The 15,988-nt window shown below is 39.5% G+C and overlaps 1 protein-coding gene across 2 annotated transcripts in view; it reads right to left on the bottom strand.

Moving 5' to 3' along the window:
• The window catches only part of INTS4 (integrator complex subunit 4), a 108,646-nt gene extending 92,658 nt beyond the window's left edge, over positions 1-15,988 (bottom strand). The window contains exons 1-2 of one of the 2 annotated variants that reach the window (XR_004382146.1): positions 15,760-15,988; positions 10,736-10,930 (exon numbers count right to left, since the gene is read on the bottom strand). Coding sequence is in view for 1 of the 2 variants with exons in the window: in XM_032852984.1 (XP_032708875.1) it covers positions 10,736-10,930; positions 15,760-15,813 (249 nt within the window). In the remaining variant the exon portion in view is untranslated. The remainder of the gene's footprint in view (positions 1-10,735; positions 10,931-15,759) is intronic. The other variant, XM_032852984.1, reaches the window with a different exon arrangement.

The raw sequence follows: 15,988 nt of genomic DNA, 5'->3' as shown, positions 1-15,988 counted from the left end.
AACCCAGGGAGGTTCACCTAGAGTGTGGGGCTGCTTTTTCTTCAGGCTTCTGCCAAATGGGAGAGTGAGGAATGGAGAAATGAGGGGCCAAGTAAACAGTGCTTCTTCTTCTTTTTTTTTTTTTTTTTTTAAGATTTTATTTATTTATTTGACACACAGAGAGAGAAATCACAAGTAGGCAGAGCAATGAGTAAGCAATGAGTAATGTATACAGTTGTTAAAAAAGTATGCTGCACACCTGAAACTAATAACACATATAACTCAATTTTAAAAATCTTTAATAATAAAAATAAATCCTTCAAGAATGGAAGTAAAATAGAACTTTTCCATACAAGAAACACAAAGAAGTCTCACCACTAAACTTACAATAAATGGAAATATCAGAGGGTAGGTATTCTTTAGCCAAAAGGAAAATAATCCCAGATGAATAGTCACAGATGTGGGGAGAGAAAAGTAATGATAAACATATTGGAGTAAATGATAAATATTTAGTAAATCTAAATGAATATTGCCTATATAAAATAACACTCTCTTGGAGTGCCTGGGTGGCTCAGTCAGTTAAGTGTCTTGACTGTCGATTTCCACTCAGGTCATGATCTCAGGGTCATAAGATTGAGCCCTGTGTCAGGCTCTGTGCTGACCAAGGTGCCTGCATAAGACTCTCTCCCTCTGTTGGGGCACCTCTGCCTTTGGCTCGGGTCATGATCTCAGGGTCCTGAGATCAAGCCCCAAATCAGGCTCTCTGGTCGGCGGGGAGCCTGCTTCCCCCTCTCTCTCTGCCTGCCTCTCTGCCTACTTATGATCTCTCTCTCTGTCAAATAAATAAATAAAATCTTAAAAAAAAAAAAAAAAGACTCTCTCCCTCTGCCACTCCCTTGCATGCATGTGCTCTCTCTCCCTCTCAAGAAAAAGAAAACAAAACAAAACAAAAAAACCACCACATTGTCTTACAGAGTGAAAGACGGAGAATTAAAATATACAATTACACTCATACAAGTCAGGAAGATGGATAAGCGGAGGTAAGTCTTTGCACTGTCCAAAATGGTTACTGTGCCATAAAACATTTGACTTTGATAAAGTCAAGAATTCATATTTTATTACACTTTGATAAAAATAAAATTAAATTTTTTAAAATGTCACGTCAGGAGTGCCTGGGTGGCTCGGTCTGATAAGTGTCTGCCTTTGGCTCAGGTCATGATCCTAGGGTCCTGCAATCAAGCCCACTACCTGACTCCCTGCTGTGCAGGGAGACCACTCCCACCCCCAACCGTCTCTCCCCCTTTCTTGCTCCCCCTTGCTCTCTCTCTCTCTCCCTCTCTCAGATAAATACATAAAATTAAAAAAAAAATGTTCATATCAAATTTTTTAAAATTTCATGTTGTAATATCTAGGCTAACCAGTAAGAAAGTATAAAAGAATATTTAACTCAAAGCTAAAGATGAAAAGAATTTAAAAAAAAAATTCAAAAGGTGGCAAGAAACAAGAGATAAAAAGAACATTAACCAGGTAAGATAAATATAATGCATATAATAACAGGGCAGCTTTAAATCTACATATATCAATAATTACATTAAACATAATGAAATAAATGATTAATTTTTAAAACAAACATTTTTTAAAAAACTAACTAAACGTTAGGGATCCTGGGTGGCTCAATCAATTAAGCATCCAACTCTTGGTTTTGGCTTAGGTCATGATCTTGGGGTCCAGGGACTGAGCCCCACATCGGGGTCCCTACTCAACAGGGAGTCTGTTTATCTTCCTCTTCCTCTGCCCCTCCCACTGCTCACTCACTCTCTAATAAATAAATCTTTAAAAGTAAATAGATAAAAATTAAGAACTACATGTTGTTTACATAGGTCTTACCTGAATTAAAAAAGACATAAAAAAGATGAAAATAAAATGTAGAAGTAGGTATATCACACAAACTATAATCAAAAGATAGCTGGTCTCACTGTATTAATATTAAAGCCATTATTTGCTGATGATTATTTATTTAAAAAATGCAAAATTATCTATATGTAAATTATTAAAATTATAAAGTGAGCTTGGTAAGGTTGTAAGATATATGAGTTAATAAATAAAAGTCAACTGCACTTCTGAATACCAGCTATGTAGTGTTAGAAAATGAAATTTTAAGAATATTAGCATTTACAATAACAAAATATTAAATATCTAGGAGTAACTAGCAAAAAAATGTACAAAATCTTCCATGTTTATGGACTGGAAAACTCAATATAGTAAAATGTTAATCCCTAAATGTCAGCAGAATGAGAGTTAATGCAAGCCTAATCAAAATCCTAGCTGAAATTTTGTTTTGTGGCAGAATTTCACAAGCTGATATCAAAATTCATAAAAAAATGAAAAGACCAAGAATAACTAAGATATTCTTAAAGAAGACAAGGTGAGTGAACTTGTCCTGTCAGACGTCAAGATTTAATATAATGCTATACTAACATAGCATGGTACTGGCACGAGAACAGACAAACTACTGGAATAGAATAAAAAGCCCTGAAATACCCATATATAGACACTTCATTTACCACAAAGGTGGTAACTGCAGAAAAATAGAGAAAGGACATTCTTTTCAATAAATGCTGCTGGACATTTGGATTTCCATATATCCAAGCAACATACACACACATCAATCCCACATGTAAAAAGCAAATAATAAAGTTTCTAGTAATAATGCAGCAAAATGTCTAGTGAGTTCAAGGTAGGTAAACCCTTCTTACATCAGATAAGAAAAGCCCAAAAATAAATGAAAAAATTGTCAAATTGGGCTATATTCAGAAATTCTTTTCATCAAAATACAACACTAAGGTAATAAAAGTGCAGAGGTGGGGGATAGTGGGAGGGACTAAAAAGGAAGAAGATATTTGAAAACACATATAACCATTAAAGCCATTAAGGAACTTGTCCTGGAATATAAAGAATTCACTCAAAACAATAAGGAAAAAGAAAAATATGCAAGAAACATCAATAGATATTACCTAAAAAATATATATCCAAATGGCAAATTACGTATACTAAAATTGTTCCACTTCATCAGAAATCTAAGGACTACAAAGGACTACATCAGAAATCTAAGGACTACAAAATTGTTCCACTTCATCAGAAATCTAAGGACTACAAATCTAAGGACTACAACTGTCAAATGAAAAAGATCAACAATTTTGACTGTTGGCAAATATGTGGAATTGGAATTCTCACAGCGCTAACAATAAGGGGGGGGATCTAAATTGGGGGTCTAAATTGGTAATACCACTTTGAAAAAGTTGGCTCAGGGGGTGCCTGGGTGACTCCGTTAAGCAACTGCCTTCAGCTCAGGTCATGATCCCAGGGTCCTGGGACTTTCTGCTCAGCAGGGAACCTGCTTCTCCCTCTCCCTCTGCCCCTCCAGCTTGTATGCCCTGGCCACTAACTCTCTGTCTCTTAAATAAATAAAATCTTTAAAAAAAAAAAAAAACAAACAAAAACATGAAAAAGTTGGCTCAGTAATTTCACTCTGAGGGATACAGAATATAGAAATGTAAGACATACATACCAAGAGACCTGTACAAAATGTTCATGGCACTACTTCCTATAGTAGTTAAAAAGTGAAGACAGCCTAAATGTCCATCAATAATGGAATGGGTAAATAAATCAGGGTATATTCATACAATGAAACCTTATACTGTGGTAAAAATGAATAAACTATAGCTACCATCAATAATATGAATGAATATCAATATAGGTAGAATTTTGAGCAAAAGCCACACATAAAAGATTTACACTATATTCCTTAATTACATGAAATTTAAAAAACAGATAAAAATAAACTGTATTTAGGAGTACAGGTTTAATGGTAAAAAATAAAAGAAAAAGGTAGTTATTACCCTGAAAGTGAAGATACTGGTGGTTATCTTTTGGGAACGATCTAAATCACTAGAGGGGAGTTTGAAGAGGCTTACGGGAGGCTGATAATATTCCATTTCTTTTTTTTTTTTTTTAAGATTTTATTTATTTATTTGACAGAGAGAGAGATCACAAGTAGGCAGAGAGGCAGGCAGAGGGAGAGGGGGAAGCAGGCTCCCCGCTGAGCAGAGAGCCCAACGTGGGGCTCGATCCCAGGACCCTGAGACCATGACCCAAGCCAAAGGCAGAGGCTTAACCCACTGAGCCACCCAGGTGCCCCTCCATTTCTTGACCTGGATGGTAGTTACACATTGTGTTCACAGTATGATAGAGCAATATGCTGTATGACATTTTTCTACCTGTTCTTCTTTATGTGCTGTATTTCACAATAAAATTTTTAAAATGTGGTAGCTCAGTCAGTTAAGCACCCTACTCTTGATTTCGGCTCAGGTCATGTCTCAGGGTCCTGAGATTGAGCCCTGCATTGGGCTCTGCACTGTGCATGCATGGAGCCCGCTTAGGATTCTCTCTCTCCCTCTGCTTCTGCTATACCAGCTCCACTCCCGCTCACCATGCTCTTGCTCTCCAAATAAATAAGTAAAATGAAATAAAACAAAATGTTACTTGGATTACTCAGGTTAACAGCGGAAACAAGAGATATTTTGACATTAGGAGAAGGGAAAATGAAGCGAGAGAAATTGGAGTGGGAGACGAACCATGAGAGACCACGGACTGAGAAACAAATGGATAGTTTTAGAAGGGAGAGGGTGGGGGGATGCGTGAGCCTGGTGATGGGTACGAAGGAGGGCACGGAGGGTAAGGATTGCACAGAGCATTGGGTGTTATACACAAACAATGAGTCACGGAACACTACCTCAAAAACTAATGATGGTGACTAACATAACAAAATTTTTAAAAAAGTAAAATCAACAAGACTCAGTAAAAGAAGGGAATAGGAGGAGAAGAAAAGGTAAAGGATCTTTCTCAGGTTTCTGATTTAAGGGTCTATATCAATAACGGGACAACTTCCCAAGATAAGGTAGACTGGAGAATGAAGGGAGATCCTGAATTCAGTTTTGAATATAAAGAAAAGTCAACTATTTTATGAACTTCAAATTACTGAAGTATCAAAGAATCAAATCTTTCTGAGACAATGGACTAGTCAAATCCTAGTAAAAAATAACCTGCAGTGAGAGAGGACAGGAAAAGAGCTATATAGCCTTTCAATGGTCTGGAATGGAGTCACAGACCTCCAAACACAAGAGAGCTACACAGAAAGCAGAAGTACTGGGCCTAGCAGACAAGAGGAGGCAAGAATGGCACAAAAAAGAAAACAGGATCTGACCCAGTAACACTCCTGAGCAATCTGGATACGTTACCCAAGTTCTTCTACTTTCTGAAATTATCCCTGGTACCCTCAACACCTAAGTTTAAAACAAACTGCCTCCAGGGAAGCCCTCTCTAATAACTGCTCTTCTCACCATCAAAATCACCCTGGTTCAGGCTTTCATCACCTTGCTTCAGATATATGAGTCTCCTTGTTGGTCACCCTAACACCCATTTTCCCCTCGTCCAATTCCTCCATTCTCCATCCTATTTCCAGAGTGATATTTCTACAACAAAATCCACAAGATAAAATAGAGGCCCTCCATGATTTCTAGTCTTACCTCTTAAAGAACTTTCAACTTAAAATCTATATCGGCTGCTTGCATTTCTTCTAATGTGACAGGCTATCTCACATCTCCATGTGTTTGCTCACAACCGCTCTTTCTTTCTAAAACACCTTTCTTTCCTCCTGTTTTCCAGCTGGCCCAAATCTGTTTTAGAAGACTCATCTCAATGATCACTCTACTCTTTAACGCCATTCTAGTCCCCTGCTCCCAAGTCACACCGACTGCCCTCTTCTTTAAGGTCACATCATAACCTGTCCCAGATTTCACAGCTACAATACTGTACTGTAATTATCAATTTATTGTGTCTGTATCTACCCAACTAGATTCAGATCAGGGATCACATAATTATCTCTTATATCCAACACTAGCACAAGGCCTGGCACAGAGTTAGTATTCAGGACGTTTTAAGAAAATTTAAGAAAACGAAGAAATGAATAACCTTACCCCTTACTATCTATTTACTACATACATTATTTGGTCTACCAGCTATACTACTAGCCCCACAATGACAAGGAACATGTCTCACAGTTCTATATCCTCCACAGCAACTAGCAGAGTAGCATAAGTGAAGAACCCGTCATGTCAAGGAAGTTCAGATAAAATCTGAACCACAAAAAATCTGGAGGAGAAGCAAAAGCCCAAGTAGCTTATCTACTAAAATATAAGAGACCACATTTATGGATAACAAACCAAAGAATAAAAAGCGCTATGGTCATCAATCCAGAACTGGACACATTTGGGATCTGTCCTCATTTTCTTTGAGGCTAGAATCTGCTAGACTAATGCAAGCAGCATGGCCTGGTTAGAGAGCCTAGGGTAAGACATCACAATACCAATTTCATTTTTTCTTTTAGACATGATAATGGTATTGTGATTATGTCTTTTAAAAGAGTACCATTTAGAGATGAAAAAACTGAAATTTATGAACATAATGACACGATGCCAGGGAGAATCTGGTGGAGAGGCTTAAGAGTGGAGGAAGTAGAGATGGACAGTTGGGTGGGGGCATGGCCACTCAGCAGTGGTAACTGCTGAAACTGGATAATGGGTGCATGGGAATTAACGAAACCATTCCCTCTACTTGTACATATATCTGAAATGTTTCATGACAAAAGTTTAAAAAAAAAACAAAAAAACCCACATCAAATCCAGACCTTCCATTTACTTAGCTGGGTCACCCTGAAAACTAAACTGCTCTAAACTTAGTTCCTTTTTTTTTTTTAAACATTTTATTTATTTATTTGACAGTGAGAAAGAGAAAGAGAGTGGACAAGCAAAGGGAGCCACAGGGAGAGGGAGAAACAGGCTCCCCACTGAGCAGGGAGCCCAACATGAGGCTTAATCCCAGGACCTTGGAATCATGACCTGAACTGAAGGAAGACGCTTAACCAACTGAGCCACCCAGGGCCCCTCCAAGCTTAGTTCCTTAGCTGGATTACATAAATATCAATGGTGGTGTCATTAGGATTAAAAATATCACATGCAGGAGATGCCTGGGTGGCTCAGTCGGTTAAGTCACTGCCTTCAGCTCAGGTCATGATCCCAGGGTCCTGGGATCGAGTCCCGCATCGGGCTCCTTGCTTGGCAGGGAGCCTGCTTCTCTCTCTGCCTCTGCCTACCACTCTGCCTGCTTGTGCACACTCTCTCTCTCTCTCTCTCTCTCTCTCTGGCAAATAAATAAATATATAAAATCTTTTTAAAAATAAATAAATAAATAAATAAAATAGAAATAAAAATATTACATGTGGAAAGAGCTTTATAAACTCCAACAAGCTATATAAATGTTAACTGTTCTTAGAAGTATTATTACAGGGGCACCTGGGTGGCTCAGTGGGTTAAGCCTCTGCCTTCGGCTCGGGTCATGATCTTGGGGTCCTGGGATCGAGCCCCGCATCAGGCTCTCTTCTCATCAGGGAGCTTGCTTCCTCCTCTTTCTCTCTCTGCCTGCCTCTCCGCCTACTTGTGATCTCTCTCTGTCAAATAAATAAATAAAATCTTAAAAAAAAAAAAAGTATTATTACAGAAAAAAAAGAAGTATTATTACAGATGATTATGGGAAACAGAGTTATATTATCCTATAATAGGTGGATATTACTAAGAAAAGAAGTAACTAAAAATAGATTACTAAGTGTCTGAAAACTTGAGAACAGAAACCCTGATGACATTCATGTAAAACATGCATTTATTAACCCCCCACATTGTTCCAGGGACCTTGACAGGAACTGGGACAGAGATAAACAGATTTGGAGTCCCTGAATTTAGGGGCTTAACGTCAAAGGAGAGAGACATATGGCAAACACTGGTTATATAAGAGCTAATAAATGTGCTAACAGGTCTGTCCAGTGCCCAGAAAAAATGCCTGATATATAAACACTCATTAACTGAGTAAAAAGTCTCACAAAAGCATAAGCTCACTCATTCAACAGATATTAATTTTACCACGCACTGTTTTTGATACTGCAGATTCATCAATGTAAAAAAAAAAAATCCCTGCTTAAGAGAAGCTTACATTCCAGCATGGGGAAATAGACAAGGTACCAAATAAATGAAAGATTATATAAAATAAAAGAAGATGGGGGTGCCTGGGTGGCTCAGTTGGACACTTGATTATGGCTCAGGTCATGGTCTCAGGGTCATGACATCAAGCCCCACGTCATGATACCCGGTCAGCACAGGGTCTGCTTGAGGATTTTTCACCCTCTCCCTCTTTCCCTCCTCCTGCACACACAGGCACATATGCGCTCTTTCTCAAATAAATAAATCTTAAAAAAAAAAAAAAAAAGAATATGAGAAGATGCTAAGTACAATGGAGAAAACAAAATCAAGGAAGGGAGCTAGGAGGTTCTGGGTGGAACAGGCAGTTTCAATTTTAAATATAGGGATAAAAAAAGGCCTTAATGAAAAAATGACATTTGAGCTATGACTTGAATAAAGTGTGGGAATTAGACATATGAACATCTGAAGGAAGTGTTCTAGGGGGAAGGAAACATAAGTGGAAAGACTCTGAGGAAGGAATATGCTTGACAGAGAAAGTGGCAGACCAGATCACAGGGCAGTGGGTGGAAGACAGACTGGGAGAACTGCTGTGAAAAGACATGGATTTCTGAAAATCCACAAGATCTTTGGAAAACTGTAAGCATTTCTGATTAAGCTAGAATATTATATGTGTAAAGGAAAACACCCCTTATGTCATATTTAAAAGATTTAAATAAACATAGTTTATAGAAAGAAAAGAGATTGAAAAGAAAAAGAAGCTTTTGCAAGGGAACACCTGAAGACATTACATGCATCCTGACAGATGCAAAAGGAAATACAAATCGTCATCTACAAAGTATTCTTAAAAACTTCAAATATGGGACGCCTGGGTGGCTCAGTTGGTTGGACGACTGCTTTCGGCTCAGGTCATGATCCTGGAGTCCCGGGATCGAGTCCCGCATCAGGCTCCCAGCTCCACGGGGAGTCTGCTTCTCCCTCTGACCTTCTTCTCGCTCATGCTCTCTCTCACTGCCTCTCTCTCAAATAAATAAATAAAATCTTTAAAAAAACAAAAACAAAGAAAACTTCAAATATATGCTTAACCTGAACCTAACAGGGCCTATACTGTATACCTAACCTTCTGTTCCTAGTAAATAAAAGGGGGAGAGGAGCAAATTAACCTTCAAGGAAGGAAAATTCAAAAAACAAGACATTTTATCAACTGACTGAGTTTATCAGGTCAATGTCACCAAAATAATAAAAATTGTTCTAGATTAAAAAATGACCAGGGACGCTTGGGTGGCTCAGTTGGTTAAGCATCTGCCTTTAGCTCAGGTCATGATCCCAGGGTCCTGGGACTGAGCCCTGCATCGGCTCCTTGCTCAGCTGGGAGCTTGCTTCTCCCTCCCCCTCTGTCGGCTGCTCTCTCTCTGACAAAGTAAGTAAGTAAAATCTTTAAAAAATAATTTAAAAAAATTAAAAAGAACAAATGCCATGTGTGAATAGTGTTTGCATTTTTATTTGAAGCAATCAACTATAAAAAAATATTTTGAAAATGAGAGAAATTTGAATACAAACTAGTTGTTAGAGTATATTAAGGAAATCTAGTTCAATCTGATGTGGTTACTTGTTTTTTTTTAAGTCCCTTACTGAACTGTTTTGGGAAATATATTATACTTTAAAAAAACTTAAGGAAGGGGTGTCTGCATGGCTCAGTCAGTTAAGCGTCTGCCTTCGGCTCAGGTCATGATCCCAGGGTCCTGGGACCAAGCCCCACGTTGGGCTCCCTGCTCAGTGGAGAATCTGCTTCCCCCTCTCCCTCTGCCTGCCGCTCTGCCTACTTGTGCTCTCTCTCTCTCTCTCTATGTCAAATAAATAATTAAAATCTAAAAAAAAAACAAAAAAACAAAAAAAAAAACTTAAGGAAAACTAACAGAGGGAGCAAATCTGTCAAGGTATCTGTTATGTGTTAAATCCTAGAAACGGGTATTTGGGAGATCATTAAAGTATTGTTTTAACTTGTCTATAGGCTTAAAAATTTTCATACTAAAGTTTAAAACTTTGATTCACCCATGATTCAAATATCTGGAAATTTGTCTTCCCTTCTACCTCAGATCTTACTTATACAAACTGAAAAATAAACACATCTTGTGACTTTCATTTGTTTAAACTATTTCCTGCATTTAATCAGTCACAAACTGATGTTTTGTCTACCCCAGTAAAATACATGGAGAAATGAAATGCCACTACACAAAGGAAAAAAAAAAAAGTTAAAAAAAGAGGGCTATCGCAATTAGATATGAGGGCCTTGAATTAGGGCAGAAAGAGCAGGATGACAGGATGATATTTCAGAGACAAAGCTGGTTACAGAGGGTCACAGCTGAAGTCCTCCTTTGTATGCCCACCACACACGACATAACACAGGCAACACTACCCCAGCAGTATGTTCGCATCTGTCTCCATATGCACTCTATGGATACCTTCTATATCTACACAGAGATGCAGCAAATTTCTGAGAAAAGGATTTGGATCTTTTTTATCTCTGTATCTACAGTGCCTGGCATGTGGAAGACCCTCAGTAAAGGACTGCTGAATGAACACCTTCTTATTTATCTTGTGATACTAAGCCATTCTGTACACATGATATAATTCTTACACACACTCCCATCAGGTCCTCAAGACCGTCTTACCTTGTAATAATGTTCCAAGAGAATCCTGACTACTCCCTCCACGCTTTCTGCTTCAACAGGCTTCCTGGCAAACTGGAGTAGGTACTGCAAAGCATCTGCTGGGGAGGTAGCTTTACACAGATCTATGTGGAGTGCTGCAGATTTACTTGGTTTTGTCAATCGGAGTTTCTTGGTTGCAATTTCCTCCTGTTGTTGCTGCAAAGGAGCAGGCAAAGATAACACATGAAAACACAGGGTCTGCAATTTTCACTTTGCCTCACTCCCTTATACCAAATAATGTACTTTTTTTTAGGGAAAAGCACTATTATGAACTGGGAAAAGGACAATGGATTGGAGACCAGGCTGAGTCGCCACTTTGCTTTTCACTAGCTCCTACCACTGTGGCCTAGTCATTTCATTCCTCCAAGTCTCAATTTCTTTCTCTGTAAAGTAGGTCCACTAACATTTTGTTCTGCCTATCTCTCAGAACTGTTGTAGCTTTATGGTTAAAAGGACACACAAAGGATCTGCTCCATTCTTTCCTTAAAAGAAATCTCAATTTTATAAATATGTTCAGACTGTGCTGAGACATGCACCAGGCTTATCTTTCTTGGTGAGAAAACTGGAACTGATGGGAACTACCTATAGCTCACAGTGAGTAAGTCTTCTCCTTACTCCAGATAACTACCCAAACCATTCTCCCTCTATTAAAAGAATGGTAGTATAAAAAAATTAAAAATACAGTCAAATAGCTCACAAACTATAGCCACTGAACAAATGTTTATTGAATGGTTATTCAGTGTTAGGACTTATCTCTAAGTTCCAGTTCTGCTATTCTAAGTAAGTCATAATTCTTACTTTCATCATCTGTAAAATGGGAGTTATGACACTACTACCAGTCTTTCCCAACTAAGAATCCTCATCTGAAGTACAGGACACGCACAATTATTTGAGTAACTCTTTTCTCAATTCTCCCAAGGATGGTGCATAACTAGAAGCTTTCTAGATGCATTCGTTATGTATAATGGTGCCAAAAAAGTTCATGTAAAAGGGAACCTGTCCCTCCAAGGCTTAAGTCAGGCCCTGTGGGTAGGTACAGAAAGCATAATAAGTAAGACAAATGTTGTAATCAAGAATTTTCCTTAACATCAGATGCATCATTTTGATATCCTGAGCAACCACCTCTTTATAAATTTACCTTTCTACAGAGAAAAGATAAGGGTTATTCTAGTCGGGAACAAAGTAGGGCATGATATAAAGGGACTAAGAGTTTTGAAGTTAGAGAATTTGGGTTCAATAACCACTTATGCATGAGAAGAGGCCAGTCCTCCCTCTATAAAAGAGAATATAATACCTATATCATACGGATGTTTGAGAAGTCTAAAGTACAATGTCTTTGTGTGTACACACATATAATAACAAGCACTACATACATACCAGTTCCCTCTCTCTCCTCATCTTCATAGCAAGGGAAAAGATCAGAGGCACTAAGATCTCATATCATCACGCTAACGTAATGATTCATGCAGAATGAAGTGAAGAAATGAGCTCTTTTCTTAAAATCCTTACCCACTCAAATCCTATTCTACACCATTCAGTCTTCTGTGTTACTTGGGCTCCAATCAGGTCAAAACCTGAGAAAGATTTCTTTCCATACAGAATATGTAAGGGGGAAGACAAACCACTATCTGCTATCAGTCAACCATCAATAACATTTTAGTGAGCCAGGACCTATGATCATCCATGGGTGACAGAGTAGTTAGACATGAGCTGGGGGCAAGGGTAGTAATAAACAGGTGACACATGAGAAGCCTGAGGACACAACATTCTGACTCTGTGGCTCTTAACATCCTGGCAAGGCTTCCAAAACCCTGGAGCTGACAGACCAAGAGCCACAGGTGTAGAACATGCAGCCCTCCTTTTCAACCTCTGCCCCAGGGTTTCATTTTAATATACTTACATTGTGGTTTCAAATCCACCCCTACACCCACCCCCAACCCCACCAACTCCTATGGGGAAAGATGGCCAGGACAGTTCTGGCAAGAACCTGGTAGAGCCAAAAACTCACCCTCCCAACTGGTAGAAAGAGTCCCTTAGATGACTGGAAACAACCTCAGTAAGAGACCACCATAGCTATGACCCAGAATCTATGCAAACACAAAAAGACACCCCTAGTTCCAATGTGGAAGCCACTCTGGGCCTGCACACTCTCCATTCTTGAGAGTGTAATATCCTTAATAAACTGCTTGTGCTTGTTACACTCTTTCTGTCTTTATTTGAGCCTGGATCCTCACATAAATCTTTGTGGGAAATCCAAGAACCTAGACCTCCATTCATACAACTCAAGAGTCTCCTACACATAACAAAAAACACAGGGATGAACCAGGCATTATCTCTGTCCTTAAGGAGTCCAGACTGGTAGAGAGATATATATACTGTGTTAAATTATTTAAGAGAAAACTCACGAAAACTGAGTAGGGAGGATACAAGGGGAGGCTGGAAGGGGGAAACAGTGTCACTCTACAATTAGGGAAAAAACTGTGGATTATAGACCCCAACAGAAAAATCAACAAGAAAGAATCATCAATTACAGGCCCCAACACAGAAAGATGTACACTGCATCTCCTACAAGAAATTAGCCACTCTTGGGGCTCCTGGGTGGCTCAGTGGGTTAAAGCCTCTGCCTTCAGCTCAGGTCATGATCTCAGGGTCCTGAGATGGAGTCCCACATCAGGCTCTCTGTTCAGCAGGGAGCCTGCTTCTCCATCTCTCTCTGCTTGCCTCTCTGCCTACTTGTGATCTGTCTGTCAAATAAATAAAATCTTTAAAAAAAAAAAAAGTATTTAAAAAAAAAAAAAGAAATTAGCCACTCCTACAACTCAGCCAGTGAGAAACTCTCATCATCCTAGACTTTCCCTTCAAAACTCCCACCTTCTTCTCCATAAAATAAGGGTCCTCTTTTTTGTTTGTTGGACTTGCCTGTGGTTTTGCCATGGCTTGCATGTCCTCAACTGCACATTCTGTTATTTCCAAATAATTACATTTTGGCTGGTAAAAGAACTATTTTTAAGTTTAACAACTGATAACACTGAGTGGTAAGTACAAATAGATGAGTACAAACAGCGTACTAGCCACGGAAGCAGAGGAGGAAGAGACGAAACTATTGCTGAGGTTTTAGATGGGTCCTGAAACAAAAATGGGAAAGCAAAAATAAAGGGAAAAATGACATGCACTCCATGTGAAAGAGAAAACAGGTCCAAGAGTTTGGAGAAGTGTAAACACATGGCGTGCTGGACCAAGGGTGAGTATTGCTAGGTAGTGGGAACAGAAGAACTACAGGAAAAAAAGGAAATCACACTATAAAAATGGTGAATGTACAGAATGCCATCGAACTACACACTTAAAAATGTTTAAAATGGGGGTGCATGGGTGGGTCAGTCAGCTAAGTATCCAACTCTTTTAATTTCGGCCCAGGTCATGATTTCAGGGTGGTGAGATCAAGCCCTGCATTGGGCTCTATGCTGAGCGTGGGGCCTTGCGAAAAGAGTCTCTCTTCCCCCTCCTTCTGCACCCCCCCTTGAGCCAAAAAAAAAAAAAGTTTAAAATGGTAATATATGTAGTTTACCACAATTACGAAGGAAAAAAAAAAAAGTGGGCAGGGGAAACGGGCCCAGAAAATTCCAGAAAGCAAATCACGGAAGGAGCAGCTCTGTGAAATGAGAAAAAGTTTCCTGAGGGGGCCCTGGTTAGCTCAGTTGGTGCAACAGGCAACTCTTGATTTCAGGGTTGTGAGCTTGAACCCCAAGCTGGGTAGAGAGATCATTTAAAAATCTAAAAATTTTAAAAAGAAAAACCTTCCTGAATATTGACTCATTCCAAAAGTTCAAGAAAACGAATTTCACATAAAATGAAGCAACAAAAAAGTGCCAAGCTTAAATCTCAAAGTTATATTTAAATAAATATAAATATATTTATATATTTATATTTATTAACTTGTCAATACAATAATCTCTCTGTATTATAATCACCGGTATGCTTTTCTGTCTCTCCCACTAGGCTGTGAGCTCTTAAAGGACAAGGACCCTAATGTGTATTGGACTTTGTAGCTCAACACCTTTCACTATACCTAATACATAGTAACCACTCAACAAACTCTTGCTGAAAGGATGAATGAAATATTTAAGAAGTTTACTGCTGGATGGTCTAAATCCTGCTACTCTAGAAGTCTGAGGACCTAGGGGTACTCTAGGGATCTAAGGATGCTTTTGAACTACTAGAATCAATTGGGGACTTGTCAGAAATGCAAATTATTGCCTCCACCTCTCCCACCCCACTGAGTATAATCTACATTATAACAAGATCTCCAGGTGATTTGCATAAAAAGTCTAAGAAGCAGGACACACGAGATAACCTCTACTTTAGCAACATCTGTGAGGAGACACATGGAGAGTCACTGCTCTAACAGGGGCTCAGACCACCTGTCCTTAACTCCAAAAGGAGGAAGTAACTGCTCTCCTTCCTAAGTAAGCTGTTCCACAAATGGAAACTTCTGCCCCTATACAGCCTGGAACCCTCACCTGCTTTAGCTGGGTCTTGAGGATTTCTACAGACTCTTCCTCCAACCCCTTAGAGTTTTGCACACAACCAACTTGTCCCCGGGCGCTTTTTGGGGGGAACCAGGAGGTGGGAGGAGCTCCACCAGAATTTGACTCTGAATCCTCCTATCCCTACAGAAGCTTTTGAGCCACATCTGTAGAACGAAGTGCTAACGTAACCAGAATAAACTGAGCTAACGGATAAGACATCTTCATACATTGTAAAGAGCTTTCTGTTCTAATAACTTTATTAAGTGTCAGATTGCACATATTAAAAATGACAACAGCAGCTGCAAACGAACACGCCCACTTAAGTGTAGTTTCGGAGAGCCTATCAAAGTAGTCGGCACTCAACCCAGGTTTGCGGCGCCTGTTTTGGCAAAGTGTCTGGAGCGTGGATAACCTTCCCCGCCCCGAACTAGTCCTAGGATCTTTCCTTCCATCAATTACCTGAACCACCTTAGTGAATTCCTCGTACACCCGCTTCTTTAGGTGCGCCGCCATGACTGCCCGCGTATCCTCTCAGCTTCCGTACTCGACGAGGGAGGCGGTGGTGGAGGAATTCGGAAAACTTGCCCGGGCCTGAGAAACTCGCCACTATCCCACAAGGCAGTGGAGTTCCGAGAAAGAGAGACCGCTTCCTGCTGCTCCACTGCCCTCCCCGCGGTGCAGCAGAATT

This window comes from Lontra canadensis, unplaced genomic scaffold, assembly GCF_010015895.1.
Source record: "Lontra canadensis isolate GAN:19392208 unplaced genomic scaffold, GSC_riverotter_1.0 scaffold7, whole genome shotgun sequence".
Classification (NCBI taxonomy): Eukaryota; Metazoa; Chordata; class Mammalia; order Carnivora; family Mustelidae; genus Lontra; species Lontra canadensis.
The sequence above is the reverse complement of the archived record's forward strand: the minus strand, read 5'-3'. Positions and strand labels throughout refer to the sequence as shown.